The 15,686-nt window shown below is 30.6% G+C and overlaps 1 protein-coding gene across 4 annotated transcripts in view; it reads left to right on the forward strand.

Annotated features, from left to right (window-relative positions):
* The window catches only part of caz (FUS RNA binding protein cabeza), a 51,051-nt gene that overhangs the window by 26,896 nt on the left and 8,469 nt on the right, over nt 1–15,686 (forward strand). For 2 of the 4 annotated variants that reach the window (XM_075364998.1, XM_075364999.1), the window contains exons 8-9: nt 349–600; nt 3,895–4,068. In XM_075364998.1, coding sequence (XP_075221113.1) covers nt 349–600; nt 3,895–4,068 — 426 coding nt within the window. The remainder of the gene's footprint in view (nt 1–348; nt 601–3,894; nt 4,069–15,686) is intronic. The other 2 variants (XM_075365000.1, XM_075365001.1) reach the window with 2 other exon arrangements.

The following is a 15,686-nucleotide window of genomic DNA, read 5'->3' on the forward strand; positions in this document are numbered from 1 at the left end:
TCTGTTAGATATTTTATTTACTTTGTATCTGATAAATTCATTTTAAATTAGTATAATCATCTGAGCTGGATTAACATCCAAAAACCAGGACTACGTTTAAAGGTGTAAAACCACTTTGGTTAAAAAATATAATAGTGCCTTATACTGCATATAGCCTCCATAAGGGTATTACGACAGACCCGGTGGATCCTTTCATAATCGGATTATAGCAACCTGTTATATGTTTTTACAAACTCCATTTTGGATTTTAGGGTACATTTATGTTAAATGAGTTTATGTATTACTAATAAACTGTTTTTAAGTTAGAAAGTAGCTAATACTTGTCTTCCTTCCTTTTCTTTTTTTCAGGAAAGGATTTCAATGGATCAGTTATTAAAGTACAAATGGCAACAAAACGAGATAATTATATGGGCGGAAGAGGAGGTGGTCGAGGAGGAGGAGGAGGAGGAGGAGGTGGAAGAGGTGGAGGTGGTACTGGTACTGGTGGAGGAGGAGGTCGTGGTGGTGGAGGAGGAAGAGGAGGAGATGGTGGAGGAGGATTTAGGAATGGAGACAGAGGAGATCGAGGTGGTGGCAGTGATAGAGGTGATAGAGGAGGCAGTAAGTATTATATGAAGGAAGTTAGGTAGTCGACCGGGAAGCGACCCCCTTCACAGCAGTTGGTGGAATTGGTTAGGTCATCTGGTAGTTAATCTGCTGCAAACTTGCACAAATTTTTTCTTGTTGATTTGTTCTTGCCCTTGTAGATAGTACTTTTTTTTTAATCTCAGCAAAATTTCCTTCTTTATGAAGGAAATTTTTCATTCTTGTTAAAGGTTATTGATAGGTTAAGAGATTTTATAACCCCCTCCACTTTAGTTTGAATCTCTAAGTGTATTGATTGCCTCCAGTTAAAGAAATTAAAACTTTTTCCGTATTAAATTGACAATAGTAAATTACCTATTGATTAATAGATTAGTTGAAAGAAGTAGAAATTACTGTAGAAATAAGTCCATCAAATTTCTGAGCATTTAATGTTTATTTTCTTCATTACTCTCTCTCCTCTTGACAGGGAATCTTGATTAAACATATAGTGGTGTAGATTATATAGTTCTTTTCTGTTGGCTCATTATTGTTACTCTTGGCAAGCAAGATAAATCCATTTGCTAACTTGTTTTATGAAAGGTTTCTAATTTTTTCTTGCTCAAATTGATCAAGATATATCTTCTTTTTTGTCGAAATGTATATGATTTTATGAGAGATTAAATAAATACACTAAATATTTAGAATGTTTTTTTTTTTCTTTATTTTTCGCAGTATGTATAGAATGAATTTTTCTAAGAATGCACATATCTCCCCCTGTTACATTACTTGTGTACTATTGCTGATTAAAAACATCAGACTTTATAGAGTTCTTAATTACTGAGCTTTAATAATCTGACAGCTTTTTGTTACTTATTCATAAAAAAGGCTGCTGGAAAGAAAAGAAATGAAAAATTGTTAATGATTTATTATATTAAACATTTATTCTTTTATGTGTATAAATTACAAACAGAAATGTTTAAAAGCAGGTTTTGTCTTAATGACTTTTTTAAGAAATGTCTAATCGCATTGTTTTTTCTGATCAAACAGAATTAATATTTTTAATGATATTACAAAATTACTAATTTTAGTATTTGGATTATTGGTCTGTTAATTTCGGTAAAAATAGTCAGTTAGTGATATGAGATGTCAATCAATCAAAAAGGTGACATGATCACTCTCAAGAATAACAAGCATGCTCTTCAAGTTTACTTGTGAAAGTGAGCTGTGATATGATTTCCCTTTGTCTTTTCTTCTCTTGACTAAATATACTGTTGCAAAGAGAAATGACAAACCCATCCCAAAATCCAGGTGCTGTTCTCGCCCTCAAGCAAAACTCTGTACTCTGGAAGAGCTAATTGTAACATTATTATTGTCAAGAGTAATCACAGCCTATGAGAAGTTTCATTTACATCGTAGAGCTTTATTAATCATCAGCATTCATAAGAAGGAAAGTGAAGGAACAAATTCATACATTATTTTTTGCTGGGAATGATGACATCCATTCAGTAGGGAAAGTAAAATTAAAAAAATAAACATTTAAATAAATAAGGCAGCATTGTATTTAAATAGTTATAAAATTCACTCAAAACTTCTGTTATACAAAGTATGTTTAATTAATTATGAATATTTAATAATTTTATTGCAACAGACAATTTAATTCAAATTTTTTGCTCAATTTTTCAAATTTTTTGAGTTCCGTTGACACTGGATTCGTCTACAGAAAAGAGATAGCACTATTGACAGTTTTGTTAAAAGAATTTATAAATAATTTCATTGATTCCAGGCATATTTACTTAATGAAATTTTAATTAATTTTAATTTTATTAATGAAATTTTCTAATTAGTCCGTGCTTTTGGTCCAGACATGTTTGAGAAAATTGCTTATAAAATTATAAATGTATACATCAAAAATTAATTAATAAATTTTATATATTTAAATTTTTTCACTAGAACATACCCTTCATGATATTTTAGCATTACTTTTATTATAATTTATTGAAGATGAACCATAGTAATAATTAAAAAACATGGATATTGTAGAAGTAATGAAAACTAAAGAAAATAAAATTAATATTTTATATGCTGTTTAATAAATAATTTTTTTGAATAATTTTATATGCACACTAGGAAAATTAACTTTATCTGTTATTTGTGACTAAAATGTTGAATGCTATTTAGAGCAAAAAATTTTTATTTAATAATGTATTCATGGTTTGAATAATATTTAATTATCTGCTGTTATTACAAAAGTATTAATTTTGCATAGTAGTTGTCTTTTCTCTTTCCAGTTCTTGTGCATTCTAAGAGTAATTCATCTGTAAATTTCTGTGTAAACTTGCACAGAATATCAGCATGCTTTTAAGAGTTAAAGTATTCAGATTGATTTCAAAATAATGGTTCTGATTGTATACTTATAATAAATTAAACATAAATTTTAATTCAAATATACTAACAGTTAGGTTTTAAAGTCTTCCCGTTTTCTTATTTCAATTTATGTTGTATTTTCACGTTCTTAAAATCAAGCTTTTATTTTTTTTAACCATGTTAGTGTTTTATGTGCTTTAACATAAGCGATAAGTTATAAAATAATTTTCTAAGCTCTGAATTAGTAATAAAATTTTGAGTAGAATATTCCCTGTCAGTTTGGCTAAATTGTTATTGAAGTTTTTATGTATGTGCGTCTCAGTTGGTGGCAGGTGGGTTGTATTTGTATCTTTGTTGAATTAGTGGGAATGATTTTTTTTTAAGATGCCTAGTATGTTAACCAAATCCTCTAAAATAGTTAAGTTTTTGCTTAAGGTCCTTGTAATGTGAAATGATGAATGGTGAATTAAAAATTTTAATTTTTTTCTTTTTGCTAAGAATCTTTTGTCAATATAAACATTTTGAATAATCTAGTTGGTCCAATTTGAACTTTTTTTTCACTTTTTTCTTATAGTTTTCTTTATTTTCTTAGCCTTACACCCATGTTAGCTTTTGGGGTTGGCTTACCTTTTTGATCTTCAGTGCCAGATGATTGTGTGTGGGTTTGTTTATTTTTTAAATGATTTTTTACTGGTTATATCTGATGCTCTTCTAGGTCTATTTTGTCACTTTATTTGTGATTGTTGTTGTGTTATGTGATGTGCACAGATAAATTGTATTCCTGTTGTTCCACGTCGTCTTAATGTTGAGCCAAATACAGCAGTACTAGTTGTACAAACAAACAAACAATGCTTGGTTGCAAAAAAGATGCTTCTGTGCATCTTTTTTTTTTTTCCAGATAAGTCGTACTTACCTTATATTAGTTTAGTTGTAGTCGTATATTAACAAATTTTTTTTATTAACAAGATTATGGTGGTCGTGAAGGTGACTGGAAGTGTACAAATCCGGATTGTGGGAATACGAATTTTGCATGGCGTCAGCAGTGCAACAGGTGTAATGAAGCTAAGCCGGGTGGTGCATACGATGGTGGTGATAGCAGAGGAGGTGGCGGTGGTGGTGGCGGCGGCGGAGGTGGAGGAGGTAGTTAATTCCTACAGTAAACTTTACTGTTACCATAATTTAGACGTGCTGAATTTTATTTTAAACCTTAAAAATGTTCATTATTAAATTTGTCAGTTTATTACGATAACCTTTCCATTAATTTATGATGAGCTGTTTTAAAGTTTTAACTGCCTTATTTAATGCATTAAAAGTTCCTTCTGCTTAGTTTTAATTTTTGTACAATTTTAGCTTTGTATTACAACAGATCTATTATTTCAGTAATGTAATATTAACATTCATAGAAAATCTTCATTTTCTTTAATATTATGAGTATTGCAAATTATAAGGGTTGTTGTATTAAGTATGATCAAAACTGAGGGTCATACTAGGGGATAGAAACTAGTCTGGATTTCCGAATTAAAAAATTACTACTTTATGGTATGTTTGAAATTTTTTCCACCATCTTTGATCTTCCTCAGAGAATAATTTCTTTTTTTCAGATTGAAAGGTGGACATGATTTTAATGTAAAGCTTTATGAGAAAAACTGGTGAAAACCAATTCTCGATAAATAACTTTGTTTCAAAGTTGCAAAAACAGAAAAATTGCGGTTGTAATTAAACAAGGTAAAACCACCCAGAAGTAACTTTTTTTTTTTCATAGTACCTTTAGGGTTACATCCATTTACAAACTCTTAAACAGCTTATGTTGCAGTTAATGGCCCAAACACTGATAATAATAAGTCTTGACAATAAAAAATAACATTAAAAATAAGCACATTAAAACTAATAATTCGAAACACTACTACAGATTAAATAGTTAGGTCAAATGATATTGTTTACTTTAATTATCACAAGGTTTAATTTAAAAATTTAGTTAAATGTTTTCAGACCTAAATTACTTATATCCATCTTCCTATTTAAAAAAAAAAAGGTTGATTCAATATGGCAGATCCAAAATTGAGACAAAAATTTCAAACACCACAAAGTAATAATTTTGTAGTTATCTAGGTCCACACTTGTTTCTATCTCCTAGTGTCTTCAGTTTTGAAATATGAATCATTATAAATGTAGTAAAACAAAATGTATCATAAGAAGAGAACACTACTATACTCATTACCATTAATATTGGCGGGTTGCACGCTCAGCATACAGTCCCTGCCATAGGATCTCAGTTCATACATGCATTGCTCTCTCACACGCAGGCTGTTTGAAACGGTAAGCTATGTTTTGCCCTCTGTGTAATTTCTGTACTTCATAGCGTAATAATTGAATGCATATCTTAGAATAAAATAATCTGATCTTGCAATAATAATTTTCAATATAGGATATAATGTAGGATTATAAAAGTAAACTTAAATAATTTTTTCCATAGCATGAACGATAAAACATCTTTGAAAACTGTTATGATCAGAGAACATTAATCACCTTAATTTATACACTGATGTACAAATGACACTGTATATTAAAAAAAGAAAAAGTAAACATACTTTTAACTTGACCACAAAATTTCCGTAGAATATACAAATTTAGTTTCATTTTACAACCTTAAAATAAAAAAAAGTTACTCTGACAAATCGTCAGGTTCGCTGTCTTTGTTGTCATGGAGATTTATAATAAAACTGCTTGTTATTTCTTCTCGCAGCCCTTCTTTGACAAAATCATCTTCCTGAAGTTTTTCAGAATGACTAACATTCCTGACCCATTCGTCAGTGTTTACACATTCAATGGCATCAATCAGCAATACTTCAGCATCTTTTATTTTAAAAGTATTGTTTCTATCAGCAACATAACATTTCTTTTAATCTGGACCCACAGGAGTTCATTTGGGTTAAATTGACAATGGTGGAAGGTTACCACTTCTTGACCCCATACTTGCTGCTAACTTGTTAACCTTGTAAATTTTTGTATTTCTATGTGTTGTTGAACAATATTTTGAAAACCAAGCTTAGTGACTGAAGAACCAGGGTTAATGTTTTTTCTCTTTTAACCATTCCCTTATGTCAAATTTCTTTGTTTTTGTAGTTTGTACTTTTTCCTTATATCTGGAATGGTAACTACTTTCATTATCCTTGACAGTGACACATCCTTCTAATCCACAAAGCAAATAAGTAAACCAGTCTGTAAAAAACTCTGCATTTATTTTGTCATGGAAGTTGCCAGATTTCTTCAATTTAAACAATAGTTAGGCATTATTATTAATAAAACCATACCTAGCCAATCTAGTATGATAAACATTTTTCAAATGGCTTTGATTTATTCAAGTTTCATCTAAATAAATTACAGAGCATGAATTTTCTTTGTTTCGAATGTTACAAATTTTTTGAAAGAGTGCCTTCTGTAATAAAACACTATCATGCCCTTCCATTAAAAACTTTCTACCATCGTTAGATTTTTTTAACGAAAATCCAAGATCCTTAAAAATTCTCTATAAAGACATCATGCTACCACTGTAATTAATTTTCTCTTGTAACATGTGTTTTACTTTGTGAATGGTAGGCTACTCCCCACAGTCATTAAACTCAAGGACAGTTCTAAAGATCACTTACTTATCATAAATCTGTCACGAGTTTATTATGTGGTCATTTTTCTTCAGAAAAGAAAAAGAATTACTCTGTTTTGCTGTCGGCTTTCCTTTTGGTAGCGCTCCTATTACCTTCTGTAGTAATTTGCTCGCTCAACAGTTCTGAGAGAAACACTACAAGCATCGGCTGTAGCTTGTTGAGTTTTGGAAAAGTACAAAAACCATCACTGGAAATATGTAAATGTTGATAATAACAATAATCATTACACACAATGTTCTTACTCTGGCTTCATAAATCAGGTATAACTACAGACATTTTTAACAAAGACCACACACGCAAGTAAACAATTTTACAATCACAGTTATAAAGACACGTACTTTGCACAGTGAAAGCACAGCACTGTTTTCACAGCAAGAGTTGGGTTTGGGTCATAGTGGAGATAAGGTAAGTAAACGCTACCCACAGGGGGTGGAGAAAACCACCAATATAAATGGTAATGAGTATAATGAATATGCTTATGTTTAAAAATGAGGTAAATTCTTATATGTCATATTAACCGCAGCAATAAATTTTTTTGTATATCAGATGTAAAGAAAAAAGGTGTTGTATTTGCCTATTAGTTTTCAGATTTTAGTATCAAAATTAACAAAAATGTTGTTTAAAAAAAATTACTGTTTCTCCAATTTCCTTCTCTTGGCCATTTTTTTTTTTCAAAATTGGATCAAGGAATTATTAATATTTTGTTCGCATGTTCACACACTCTTAACAAATAAAAAAATGTAGTGTGAACATGTTCACAAAATTCAAAATCGCAACCAAATTAAATTTTTAATCCCATGTCTTTATAATCACTACTATCAGTTTACTAGCTGAATTAATACATTCTTGAAAATCAATTGACAAACAAGAGAGTAATTGCAGAAGTTGAAAATATAACTTTCATGAGGATTTCATTCCCACAATTCAATTAATTTGAATAACCTTAAATTTTTACATGTAGTTAATGCGAAATAATAATTAATTAAAACTTGTGAAACATTACATTGCAAAATAATGACTTTTTTTAAAGATAAATTTTATAGCTAATTAATAACAATTTCCAAGTGAAACTTATTAAATTAAATAGTTTTCATTATAATATATTTGTCTTTGAAGTAAACCAATAGAATTAAATAGATTCTACGTAGTTAGAATGAACAGGAGATTTGTTTAAGTTTAAACAACATGAGCATTAAATAGACATAAATTGCATACATTTTACTTTCAATCTCCCTAGATTAAATGTTTGAAGTGACGTTTGTTGGTGAAAGAACACTTGTAGCAAACAATTTAAAAAAATAAAATGTTGGGTAGAAGAAAAACTAAAGGAAATATCCATTTTTTCATAAAGCATTTTTAGTACATTTTGATAAAATCTGCAAACAGTAGCCAGGTACATCGATTTGTTACACACTGCATGCAAGGGCTATTTTAAAATTGATGTCTAATTCGTATTGAAAATGAACTGGTTGTCATAGGTACACTGAACATACAAAGTAATCATCTGCTATCTATCATTTTGTTCACAGCTATTAAGTCAGCTAGCTGTCTGTTAAACATAAAGAACATACTTTCCCTAGTAAATTTTATAGGAGTTGAACAGTATATCCCCTTTTACAATTGAGGATGCTGTGCTTCAAGATAAAAAGTTGGGTCATGTTTGTTAATGCTGGAGATACTTCCAAATTATGTAATTTGTTAATACTGTGCAGAATCAGGCGATAATGTTGAGTGATAACATTGTTAGAAGAGATGTAAAACTTTAGAGATGGGCTCAGAAAGAAGCACAACAGGGGAGAAAAGGGTTTCACTTGTTAGTAACTGATCAAACCCTTTCAGAGTTGAACAAGTCATTTGTAATAAACATTGTTTTTGTTAGTTTATGAACTTTGAAATGAATTTTACAAAATTTGACGATTATGGAATCATGACTGTCTGGGTTTCCCTATAAGTTGTGTGGAAGAAGAGCACCAAAACAAGTGGTGACATTCATGAAATTCTATAAATGACCACCGTCTTGGCATTCCTTTTAATAATGCTGTGCATAACAAAAAAAAAATACCTAATTGTAACAGATAAATGCAATTTCTTTTCGCCTATCAAGGAAAAAAATGTAATCTGTCATTATCAAATTGAAAAAAATAATGGCTAAATTATCAAAATTTTGCTGACAATCATGAAGCTAGAGAATATAAGTTTTGAAGATCAGTTTGAAATAAGTGGCATGCGATGCTCATAGATAATATTCCTCTGCATAACAGTTCTGGAACCACTATACAGGTTGTGAAAAGTCATTACTTGAGCAGTCAAATTGGAAATTTTCACCTGTAATCCACATTTTGCCCCTAATGACTACCATATCTCATCATCACAAAGATAATTGTTCCCTGTTTGAATTCTTTGCAGCATATCAGTTTCTGATATGCTGCAGTAAATATCTGGATGTGGTGGGAAACTTTGTGAAGGAGTAATGTAGATACACAGTAAACTTTTATTTACTATCTAATCATGTCAGTTTTGGAATAGCTTTCATATTGATTGAGGTATCATCTTAATGTTTGAATTTTGTCAAAATACATTTTTGAACAATGGGTAATTTTAAAACTGAAGCAGAGTATGTGGTGTTAAGGAGATGTGTGTTGTTGAAGAAAAATTCAATTATATATTTTTCTGACTGCATGATTGTATTGTATAGTAAGTGGATCTTGTTTGTATGTGTATATGTGTGAAATGTATAAAATTATTTTATCTGCTTACCTGAATTCAGTTTAATGACAAATGCTTTGTTTTATTTATCAACATTTTCCAAGGGATTTTTAATGTATATATAAAAAAATTTATGTTATAATAATTAAAACATTAGATTAATCTTTAAAGTTTGTACTTTGTGTTTGTTTTATATGTTTTTTAACATTTTTGATTTATTGGTTTAAAAGGTGTTTAAAAAGTTAAATTTGTACTGAATTGTGTGGTTGGATTTTATGTAATTTAAATGGATGTTGTGGTTTTCCATTATACATTTTTAATGTGTACATGTCGATTTTGTTTCTTTTTTGTGGAGTAATGTATTCTCACACTGAATCTCACTATAATGAGAATGCCAAACAGCATCATAGGATTTGATTTGGCTTACTTTAAAACTGCTAGATTATGTCATCTATAATTATTTTATCTGATGTTGAAGTGATAAGAGATAAATGCTTTTAATCAAATTGATGAAAATTTTAGTTTTTATTTTCAATAAAAAGTTATATTTACACAGTAGGTCTGAAAAGTTCCTGAACTTAATTTCTGTAGTTGATACAAGTAGCGCCATCTGTCGGCAGCCAAGGGACTACATAGTATGATGTCTGACAAGTGTATGTACAAAATTACATCATGTTTTGTCACTCCAGTCTTGAGATATATTCAGCCACGTACGTTGTATTCATGTGACCTTGTGCGACCTCGTGACATGGAACAGAGAAGCGCAACAAAATTTTGTGTTGGACTTCAAAAATCTTTCATTTAAACTTATTCTATGATGGAGCTGCATCTTGTACTACAACATGCACATGGTGGAAGCGGTTTAAAGACTAGAGTTGTGGATGATGAGGAACGAAGCGAGAGGTCGTCAACAGCTGTTCACGACGAAAACTTTGCAAAAGTGCGCGAACAACCTCTCTTACCGTTCAGGCTGTAGCAGACGAGCTAAACGTCGGTAAAGACGTGGTAGTACAATTCTAACAAAAAATGAATTGCCAAAAGGTGTGCTCTCGTTTCCCTACCATACTTCTTGACCAAAGAACAAAACTGGTGTGTCTCTTGCGCTCAAGACTTCATTGAAACTGCCAATAGTGACCCAATTTTTTGCAAACAATTGTAACTGGGGATGAAAGCTAGTGCTTCATGTATGATCTGCAAAAAAAAGTGTCAATCCGCTGCTTGGTTAAGTCCTGCAGCACAAAGACTGTTGAAAAGTCAGGCAGCAAAAATGAAGGGTGAAACAAAGTTGATCGCATTCTTTTACTCAAAGGGCCTGATTCATCATGAATTTGTTCAACTGGTCAAACCATGAATTCTAAATTCTGTTTGGAAGTAATGAAACACCTGATGCATCGCATTCGTCAAATCTGGCTTGAGTACTAGGATCCAGGCAGTTGGACTCTCTTGCACGATAATGGCCCGGCATACATGGCAACTGTTTCAACACATTATGCCACAAATCAAATCACTATCATATCTCACCCGACTTTGCTCCAGCAGACTATTTTCTGTTCCCAAAACTCAAGATGAAAATGAAAGGCCACTTTTTCAATGACATTCCAGCCATCCAAAGGGCTTGCACCATGCAGTTGAAGGCGATCCCACAAAGTGATTTCTCCAGAGCATTTGATGGGCTCTACTGGCACTGCAATGAGTATAACTAGAGAAGGGTTTTAGAGGGTTGATGTGAGTAAATTCGTTTATCTTTAGATCTGTATTTCTATTTAATTCAGTTCGGGAACTTTTTAGACGTACTGTGTGCAGTGTGAAACCAAGCAGAAAAATTTTTTCAACATTTTAGATAGATATCCCTTAATTTTCCAGAAGTATATTTTAGTCTTAAAAGATTATAATGAAGTATTGCAGTAGCAATTATAAAAATATCCCCCAAAAAAATACACTTAATACATTCAATATGTTGTGCTGTGCTGTAAGTCACTTACTAGGTATCACAATAGAGCTATACTTTCATGAATAAGTGATTTGATTCTAGAATTAAGTTTTGTGTGGGATTATGCATGCATGGCAAAACTGTTTTTAATAATGCTTCCAGAATAATAAACTTATTTCAGCCAAAATAGTGGTTTAAACAATTATAAACTTTGCCATATTTCTCATGTCTTGATGCAAGAAATTAAATACTGGACCATCCCCACTATTTCTTCATGACAAAAAAATTGATATATGACTACTCATACTAAAGATGCACCCTCAGTAAATGGCACACGGTATAAAAAAAATAATCAGTGGATGAAAAAAAATTTAAACAGCCTTTCTTATTTTCATGGGAGTGGGAATATTTTTTTGAAAATTATAAAAGAACAGGATTTTCTTCCCTTTTGTATAACCTTTTTTATGATTAAAATAAAAGCAGTAAAAAATGTTTACTCTTTTTCATAGAAACTATTATTAAAATTTCAAACATTCACTTTCTCATCATTTTTAAATAATTTTAATACATTCAGAGTTAAGAAAAATTCAGAGGATAAGCAAAATTGGTATGATTATTAAAAAAATTATTTTTGGTTGAAGATTTTTTTCTGATTTAGTTGTGATATCTGAAGGAATACCAGGAAATAAATCTCACCTTGTTTGTTTTTTCTTTTTTTTTTAGGTATATCTTGTTTGTTCATTTTTCATCCTGCTTCCAATTTTATTCATAATTGTAAAAACCTTTTGCTTATGCACACCCACACACTTGTACTTTATATAAATTTAATAATGTCTTAAAATGAAACATTTAATTTTTCATTAAAAAATTTATAAAATTAAAACAGGTAATATTTCTTTAAAAAAAAATAAGTTTTTGAAGAAGTTTGCTACAGAATATACAGTTGTGAAGGTACAAGGTAATTTTTTTCAACTTCCCTTAAAATTACTTATATTTACTTTTTAAGGTCATTGGGCTATTTTACTTCTATTCTGGAGTTTAGTATTTTTACTGTAGTATAGATCAATAAATACTTTTTTTTCTATCTGGTATTACAATGATATTATTCACTGTGGTTGGGTCCTATATGTTTTATAGCTTAAAAAATATATAAACTGTACGCTAGCAGCATATCACAGAGCTTGGCTAAATACTCCTTGTAGATTCCTGTTTACAAGTTTTTTTTACCTCCGGATCCACTGTTAGGCTTTCTTCAGAGGATGAGATGAATGATTTGTAGCGTGTGTGAAAATGCCATGCCTGACCGCAGGATTCGAACCTGTGCATGATACAAACAGCAGGTTTCTCATGTGATGTAGAACCTTAATTAAAATTTGCCATATAGCCATATAAACAAACAACAAAATTAATTTGAGAGTGAATGCAAGCGATTATCAAACTGAATATCCATTGAAGAAGATTTAGACTGACACGCACACAACAGACCAGATGATATTTTGTTAAGTTCTGTCTCCTCAACTCCTGAAATTTAATTCTGAAAAAAAGTGTTTTTTACTCCTTAAAAAGTGATGCTTTTTGTGAATAAATTTCTATATATTTTTTTATTATTCACATTGATTGTGATATAACAACAGAAAACAACAATCCTTAACGTAATGACTTTTTTTTACGTGGTGGTTCTATTGAAGTATTGAAAGTTTTTTCTTTTATGATGCCCATAAAGATTTCTTTTCAAATTGATTCTTATTGGATTTGTTTTTAATTTAATTGTAGAATTGATGACATTTCATGTTACATAAACCTTTTGAAAAGATAAATTTAAAAAACAGACAAAAATAAAATAATTCAATTAAGAATTCAGTTATTTCAATGAGGGTTTTTGAAGTAAGGTTCATTTTGAAATAAAAACAAATATGAACAAACTAAACTTTATTACTTATGCAAAAACTACATGTATTTACTACTTTCTACATAGCTGCCTTCAACTTAACACATTTTTCATAGCGTTTGACTGACTTCTTAATTCCCTCTTCAAGAAATTCTGCTGCCAGCAACTTAACCATGCAGTAGTCATTTCAATTCAAAATCATCAAACCTTTGTGATACAAGTCACTGTTTAAGATAAAGCAAAGAAAATAAATTTCTGGTAGCTAAATCAGTTTCATTGGGGTGGATTATTGAAGATTATCCAACACAATCTATCCAGTTGCCATACTTACTCTCTGATTTGCCATGTATGGCTGGGCATTGTCGTTTGTTAAGAAATATGTATCCACGGTAGTTTTTGCGATTACTAAATTCATCAAGTAAGACGAACACACTTTTCAATCCAAAAAAAAGAAACGCTAGCCATAACCTTCTTTACCAATCATTCTTGTTTGAACTTACTTGTCTAGGAGATGAAGAAAACTATCATTGATTTAGCTGCTGCTTTGTCTCTCTGTTCGAATAAGAAATCTAGAATTCATCTTTCATAAAAATGTGGGAAAAAAATAATCACCTTAATTTTTGTATTATCAAAAATTCTTGTACGCAGCAAGTCATTTTTCCTTGTGTGTCTGTTAACATCTTTGTAAGTTAACTTCATAAATCAAAGATCGTGAAAAATCAGGAAACATCAGTTTTTTGTGAAACCAGTTTTCTCAAATTTTCTGTCATTTTTTTCAATCAAATTGTCCTATATCACTTACCTGCCTTCACTATACTAGGCCCAGCCAACGTACGAGCATTGCGACATCATTAGCAGATAGCATATTATTACTCAGCATGAAAACATCGACTCTGTGTATCAAATCGAATACTTATCATATTGTACGCGGTGATAACTATCATATTTATATTTACTAATTATAAACAATACATAATTAATTCTTTTGTAACCTTTATTTTTACTAAATTATTAACTTTTAATAATAAACAAAAGCGTACTTGAATTTTCTTCATGCATCTAATTCAAGCTTTTGGCAAGTTCACCATCCTTGCTAAATAAACCACTGTTACTTTCACTATCAGAGCCTACACATATAATATAATGTTCTGTCATTTCACATAGTGGTTCTAGTTTTTCATACTCTTTTTTCAGTATTTTTTACTTTTTCACAATAGGGTTTACAGTCATCATTCATGGAATTAATTTTCTCTGTAGTTAATTTTTCAACATTTGTAAAAGAAAATGTCTTTTTACGGCTGTCCGTACCATCTCAATTGGATTCAAATCAGGATGGTATGGTGGGATCTAAGAACACGATGCCCATGTTTTTTCAAAAGGTCATCCAAGTGATATTTTTGTAATGTTGTTTTATGTAACTTTACTGATTCATATAACTGTGATTTCAGCATTTTTTAACTATATGGAATATGGGTTTTCTCCAGCCAGTTGGTCATATCTTTTCTTCTGGAGTTAGAATTTTGCACTTTATCAATACCCATTTTGTGATAAGGGGCGTTTTCAACAACCACCACTGACATTGGTGGAAGATATGGAATCAATTTTTCATGCCCCCATTTCATGAAATTTCTGTATTCATGTTGTCATGGTAGTCTCCACTTTTCGAACTGACTTTCCAAGTTAGTAATGCATTTAGAATAAAACTGATTACTCCTCCAGCAAGAATTACTATTAATGGGCACATGAAGTCCCTCAACATTATCATCAAACCACCACGACTTTGTCGAACAGTGCGAACTTAAACATACATTTCATCCAAATAAACAATTGTAGCACTGTTTTGTCTGTACTTAGCCATTGCCTGTAAACATTCAATCTCTTCCACCTGATATAAAATTTCACAATTAAATGTTTTTTTGTTATTTTCAGTTTTACGCCATTTGAAATTTAACTTTCAAATACAGCTAAACTTGATTCATTTCCTTAAAAATCAATGGATGACTGAAGTTCTTGCCTTATTTTTTTAAAATAAGTAATTTCTTTGTTAAATGAAATTCATTAACTGATCTTTTAACTAAATCAAAACTCTCCGGTCCATTGACAGGTTTCGAATGTCATTTATACTTTTTCGGCGTGCTGAAAGAACAGTTGGGATGTTGATTGGAAGAATCAGAGTTTTTGAACCTGTGTTCTTGATATCTCACAAGCAGCAGCAGTTCTTTCTTCCCATTTTTGAATGCCAATTATTTGTTTGTTGTCAGTTATTTAATTTACTTATAGAGCTTCTGTTTTTATAAAATCATAAACATTATTGGTAATTTTGCATGCTTGACTCCCTAAGATTTTTTTTCTTAACTACGAAAGTTCTGCCATAACGAACAAAAAATATGTGACAAACAATGAGCAATTATAAAATATGACCTCACAAAACACTATCTGAATACTTCACTGCACACGATGTAAACTGGACTAAAGTTTATATCTTTATACACACATTATGTACTACAAATAATAGATCTAAATATAATTGTGACAAAAGACATAATTTCTAACTGCATGTATAAATTTTATA

This window comes from Lycorma delicatula, chromosome 4 (genome assembly GCF_047948215.1).
Source record: "Lycorma delicatula isolate Av1 chromosome 4, ASM4794821v1, whole genome shotgun sequence".
NCBI lineage: Eukaryota > Metazoa > Arthropoda > Insecta > Hemiptera > Fulgoridae > Lycorma > Lycorma delicatula.